General features: G+C 41.2%; 2 protein-coding genes across 3 annotated transcripts; both read right to left on the bottom strand.

Moving 5' to 3' along the window:
- Window positions 1-46: 46 nt before the first annotated feature.
- On the bottom strand, window positions 47-4,483 carry zmat1 (zinc finger matrin-type 1). Of its 2 annotated transcripts, none has more exons than XM_061290360.1 (7): window positions 4,367-4,483; window positions 2,605-2,711; window positions 2,452-2,535; window positions 2,249-2,384; window positions 1,864-2,121; window positions 1,647-1,737; window positions 47-1,417 (listed from the first exon to the last, which is right to left on the bottom strand). In XM_061290360.1, exons 1-7 carry the CDS (start codon window positions 4,425-4,427, stop codon window positions 490-492), a joined length of 1,665 nt encoding a protein of 554 aa, XP_061146344.1. In that variant the 5' UTR covers window positions 4,428-4,483; the 3' UTR covers window positions 47-489. The 2 variants fall into 2 exon arrangements, with proteins under 2 accessions (XP_061146344.1, XP_061146343.1); XM_061290359.1 differs by having other exon boundaries at window positions 4,289-4,461.
- Window positions 4,484-5,074: 591 nt separating this feature from the next.
- gnrh2 (gonadotropin-releasing hormone 2) lies at window positions 5,075-6,017 on the bottom strand. Its single transcript, XM_061291411.1, has 4 exons — window positions 5,871-6,017; window positions 5,548-5,691; window positions 5,386-5,466; window positions 5,075-5,254 (listed from the first exon to the last, which is right to left on the bottom strand). Exons 2-4 carry the CDS (start codon window positions 5,680-5,682, stop codon window positions 5,216-5,218), a joined length of 255 nt encoding a protein of 84 aa, XP_061147395.1. The 5' UTR covers window positions 5,683-5,691; window positions 5,871-6,017; the 3' UTR covers window positions 5,075-5,215.
- Window positions 6,018-6,185: the final 168 nt, after the last annotated feature.

The raw sequence follows: 6,185 nt of genomic DNA, 5'->3' as shown, positions 1-6,185 counted from the left end.
GTCTTGAACTTTTGTTCAAAGGAAACAATCGGGCACTATACAAGCATAAGCTAATATAATTTATTTTAGTCATTAAAATATTATCAAGGGGGAATCCAACTCTGCTGTATCTGATGTGTTGCAGGCCTCACATAAAAGCGAGCAAAGATTCAGAGTGAGTGATGCACCGCAACACTTGAGCAGGGAGGGTGGGGACGATCTCTTGCTCAAGGGCAAGCAACTAGCTACCACTTATATTGATTTTAAAAATAGCTATTCGGTTGTGAGCCATATTTGAGCTCGTTCACAATGTTACCCGAGCGGCATCTCTGGAAGCTAGCCCACAAGGCTTCATGAGATGAAATGACTAAAGGTTCCACAAGGGCCCTCAATGACCCAAAAGCGCCCACCACAGGCTGTTGAAGGGATTAAAAGCAAAGTGGCTTTGACAAGTCTTTTCAATTGTCTTGAAAACTACTAGAAACCGTCATTTTAAATAAATGTCTGTATTCAACAGCCAAGAATGGAATCATCCCACAACTTTTCTTCCTCAGTCCTATTGTCCGGGATGCTTTTTGTTCTCTTCTTGTCTTTTCTCGATTTCACATTGGCATGGTCTTCCTGTCTGTCACTCTGCTGCTGTCCAACATTGGCTTCTATCTCTTCTCTAGTTTCAGTCACGACCGTTGGCGCTATGTCATCCTTGATCCCATCTGCTTCTGCCACTTGTTGCTTTTCTTGCCGTCTCTGCTTGCTGTGGCATTTGTGCTTCTTTCTTCTCTCTCCCCCTGATTCTCCATGATCATCCCTCATCCTCTCTTCCGAGTGATCATCATGTGCTCGCTTTTGATGCCTATGCCTCATCTTGTCTGAGCTCGCAGCTGTTGATCGTCTTCCTCTTTCCCTTCGAGATCTTTTGGTCCTGCGCCTCTCTCTTTGCCTGCGATCATCTTCATCACTATCACTCGCTCCACTGCTCGTGAAAGACGAATATGACGAGGAGGAAGATGATGAGGTAGAATACGAGGAGGAGCTCGAGCACTTTTTTCGTCTCTTCAGAGGTCGAGCATCGGAGTCCAACAAAGGCCTTGAATGTGGGAAAGACGGAGCACGATTGCAGTCCCAACCACTGGATGGCCAGGGAAGGCCCATAAACGGAGGTTGGAAAACTTCAACACTGGAGTGAGGGGCACGATAATGTGAATGGGGGTCATACATGGGAGAAGTCTGTTTTTTCTGGGTCATGTGCCCCATTTCTAAACCCGCTACTGCTTCTACTTGATCGCCTTCATTCTGCTCTTCATCCTGAGGTGGAATGGTGCCAATCTTGGGTGCGAGTCCGCGGGCTTTCTGCACTTCGATGTAGTGTGCAAGTTCGTCGGTAAACGTGCTGTAGGATTTCTGTCGGCTTTTGCATAGTTTGGATACCTTCCTCTTCCTGGCAAAGAAACAAACTGAATTTGTGGTCTTCTAAATCTTTGTCATAAATGACGTGATGTATGTAGACATTTAATTTAGAGTTATACAAATGGGGGAGTAGTGGTGTAGCCGGTGGAATATACAGAGATGATGTTTACTTATTATTACTATAAAATATGCAAAGCTATGCGTTATGAATTGAACAAAGCAATAAGTAGCAAGTATGATGAATTGTGTAGCGAGCTTACCTAGCATGGTGTTTGTTCCCCTGCATATGGGCTTGGTACATCTCAACTGAGTTCAATTGCAAATTACAGATGGCGCACGTGAGTGGGTTTTCTGCAAACAAATGAAGGAGGAAGGATGGATAAAACTAAGACGTGCCGCTTGCAACCTTTTTGAATTTGATAGCATTGAAATAATTGCTGTTCATGTTGCTTTGCTGTTAGCCGTCCCCCATGTTACCTTCTTGAGCATCTTCAAGGTCTTTGAACATCTCCAGTCTGGCCTTCTTCCTTTGGTGCTTGCGGCCGTTGTAGTGTTGCAGCGCCGTTTGGGGATTGTTGAAGGAGGCCGCACACAAGACACAGTGCTCGTTTGCGTCTGAACTGGCGGCATTTGGATTAGATGTCGGGTCTGTACCGGCCTCTGATCCTGACGTGCGGTCTTGTATAGCACGGTCCGAAACAGGGCTGGCTAAAATACTGCCGTCTATGTTGTTCACTGTAAAATCCAAGAGAAATGAATTCCATATAAATGGCATTTACACTTTTCACATAAAATAATAACTTGTGCCATCGCTACTGTAATAACCTCACATCACAAATGCCTTTCTTCTTATGCCACTAACCTGTCTTTTGAAGATTTTGTTTCCTGAGATTCTTCATGTGGACTTTGCCTTTGTAATGTGACTTTGCTACCACGGGAGAAGTAAATACCATGTTGCACAGCTCACAGAAACGACCTTTATCGTTCGGCATGCGGTACTACAAAATGAGGGACAAAGTTGGACTGTGAATGTTAAAGCCCTCCGAAAAACAACAAAAAACTTACCAGTAGTCCTGCAGACTCTGTTTGTCTCATTTCATTCCGCTTGTTGTGCAAGTACTGTTTCAACTTCATGGCATGTTTTTTCCCCTGCAAATAAGAAAAGATGATATAATGAGGTCGCCATTCAATGCATGTTGGATTTAAAAGGTCCCAAACCTCATAATGTGACAGCCGCTGAGCCTCAAACAACAGCACAGCTTCACATATATGGCAGTGTTGATCAGTGAGGAGACCTTTGAGGAGTTCTTCATCACTCACATTAACTGATTGGCACAAAAAAAAAAAGGTTCAAGCCAAGACATGGTGAGAAGACTACATGGTTATTCATGCGAAAAAAGATGGAGTGATGACTAAAGCAAACCATAGTTCATACTGTAGTTGCGACAGTAAAATCGTGAACTAGTATAGATTCTCGAGTTCAGTGATGTTCTAAGTGGTTATCAGTGGTACAGGGGATCCCTCTAGTGGTAAATGCAAGAATCACTGAATGAAACATTCAAACTACACCAAACGTCTTAAACATGTTTTTAATACAATATATTATATATATTACTATATATTATTGTATATTTTATATATATATATATTATAGTTGTTGAATTCAGTTTAGTTGCATTTAACTGTGTAGTGTAGAGTATTTAGGCCTACTACACTACTGTATTTTAATGTCGGTCATGATGGTGGTTCTGTATTTTTGGTGGTTGATACCTGGTCTCAAGAGTTTTAAGAACCACAAATCTAACACGCCTATTGAACTCCATCAAGGAACTTTTTTTACCCTAACTTAACCCCGACACACGTGTTCTAAAGAACAAGTAATCGTGGCAGAGCTCTTGCAGCCTCAAGTGCAAGTTCTTCAGATTTTAGAAAAATCCAATAAATTCATGGCTCAATACAGACATTTAAAGGTGTTGGGGCTTTTGGCTTGTCCTACCACGGGTTAACATAGTACAAATATAAAGAGGTTCACCACTATAATCATAAAAATAAAATAAAAACCACACACACTTTGATGACAGCTAACATTCACGTGATGCTGGAAAAAACAGGAAGGTGTTTGAAGGGCAATATTGCAAGTTAGTGACGAGTGCCACGTTTAGGTTCCACTGGTTTATGAAAGGTATGATTGGTCAATAATAACTTTGCACAAGTACAGACATACAATGTTGCACATCAAAACTACTTGGTTAGTTAGTTGAACATAAAATTATAAAGATTGTCCATGACTTTTGAGGAGAGAGTAACTTACAGTTTGAAATGCATGAACATACTATTTTATTTATTTTCATTGATCAAACTTTAATTGATCCAGGTAAGGCAAATAAGAGATTCTGTAATGCAATCCTGACCTGACTGCAGACAGCACGGTAACACAATGCAAACTAAAACAAATAAATAAAAAGGCACAATGTAATGTGCAAAATGCAGAACATAAAAACAAAATTGTATTATGTTGAAGGAAGGCAATTTTTTAATTTCATCAAAAGCTTGTCGGTTTTCTTTCCAGACCAACAAGACAGAAACCTGTCTAAACTTAAAATCACTTTGACTTTAAAGGGCCTTTTATTTATTTTTTTACACCACGAGCCAACGGTAAAGACGACATAATATTCTTTATTATTTTTTTAAACGACACTCTTGACAGTGCCCTAACGTTTAGTTGTTCTGACGGGGAGTTAATTTTTTATTGTTTTGGCTAATTCAATACAGTGACGTTAGCACTTGTAGCTAAGGAGCTATGAAACTGAATTCGATGCGGCTAACCAGTTAGCAAAAAAGCTAACGTCGTTCGTCCGGTCATGACACACGACTGAATTGCCCCGCTTTAGGCAAGACTCACCTCCGATCTGGGTACTATCAGTTTTAATGTTTATTACTTTATCAGGTTCTGTGGTAGGAGTCGCTAAAAGGGCATTACCAATGTTATTTTGAGCGCCAGACTCCACTGACAGCGGAGCACTGACGTTCAGCAGGTCCATTTTAGCCCCGACTGGTGCGCACTGCGCAGGCGTGTTGAGTTTAAAGAGCTGCTTGTTGAGAACCAAAAAATAAATAAATAAATAAAATCAATCTGCAGTCAATGGAATAAAATAGCTGTCAAAAAGATGTGTGCATCAAACTAACCTTTGTATTCGTTACAGTAAAAAAAAAGTAAACAACATAAACATTATTATATAATAATCATCCATCCATCCATTTTCTGAACCGCTTAGTCCCCACGGGGGTCGCGGGCGTGCTGGAGCCTATCCCAGCCGTCATCGGGCAGTAGGCGGGGGACACCCTGAACCGGTTGCCAGCCGATCGCAGGGCACACGGAGACAAACAACCATTCGCGCTCGCACTCACACCTAGGGACAATTTGGAGTCTTCAATCGGCCTACCAAGCATGTTTTTGGGATGTGGGAGGAAACCGGAGTGCCCGGAGAAAACCCACGCGGGCCCGGGGAGAACATGCAATAATAATAATAATAATCACCATAATAATAATAATAATAATAATAACTCTTAATGAGGGCAGATCGCATTTTATGGACAACTAATGTAGAAATCTAGTCCCACACAACGTTTTCTTTCTTGGAGCCTTCTGGGACGTAGCAGACACAAATTGAAGACAAAAAAATAATAATAATATCAAAATAAACTCTTTATTTCAATCATGTTTTGAACACCCATTAACTAACCACTGAATGCCACAAATCTTTCTGTTTAAGTCAACAGCTCACATTGCGTTAAATGAAATCAAAATGAATAAGGAGAGACAGGCCTGTTACTTTCTCTTCTGGAGCTCTCTGGTTAAGATATCCAACTGTAAAGAGAGCCATTCAGTAAGTTAATTACAGCACACTATAATTAAAAGCATTGACACCCTGATTTATTTTCCATTTTTAAAATGAAATTTTATGCATGTAATCCAGGGAACTGGCACTTTCCACTTACAAGGATGGCCTTGAGAATACTCCGTTGTGGTCTCAAGTAACTGCATTCCCCTCCCTCACATAATTTGATCTCCTCCGAAATCTGAGAATGAGATGATAGAATGAATTAACCAAACACACACCCAAACGTAAAGTGGGTATACACATTAATACTGCGACTCACCTCTGATGTGCCAAAGGAGTCCAGGTCCCTCTTGCCTCCAGGATACCAACCATGAGACCAGTGCTGGCCATTGGACAGCTGAGCTTCAATACATAGAAGCAGTCCAAGAAGTAAAGCCAGGCGAGATACACTCATAATTATGACCTAAAAGCAAAGATGGATACAAGTCATGTCAGCCCAACTCTGTACGGATTTTTTTCCCCCCCAAAACATTTGAAAAAGACATGGGCAATGATGCTATTAGGCTACCAATTTGCTTGCTTCTTGCATGTTTAAATCCTCACAATAAAATGTATAAAATATGGTAAAAATATAAGCCTTACCTTATAAGTTTTATAGTCTTGACTCTGACTTGATCTTGTTTGATGGTACCTCCAAAAGTGTCGGACACAGTTTTTTGTTACTTGTCAGTAATTTCACGGAGCTTTACTGAACAGATGCTTTTCAAGTGCAATATATGTAGCCTATATTCAACTGTCCCCCCCCCCCCCCCCCCCCACCACATCCTTGCTTCTCCGTTAGTGTTCCCTGTTGGTCCCGCCTTATTGACCCCGTTGCTCCTTCCCTCCCATGTGGAGAAATTAACATCTCTGGGGGTACAAGAAGAAAAGGACCTGGCTCATTCCAATTATCATCTG

Source organism: Syngnathus typhle, linkage group LG11 (assembly GCF_033458585.1).
Source record: "Syngnathus typhle isolate RoL2023-S1 ecotype Sweden linkage group LG11, RoL_Styp_1.0, whole genome shotgun sequence".
Lineage (NCBI taxonomy): Eukaryota > Metazoa > Chordata > Actinopteri > Syngnathiformes > Syngnathidae > Syngnathus > Syngnathus typhle.
This window is presented reverse-complemented; position numbering and strand designations above follow the sequence as displayed.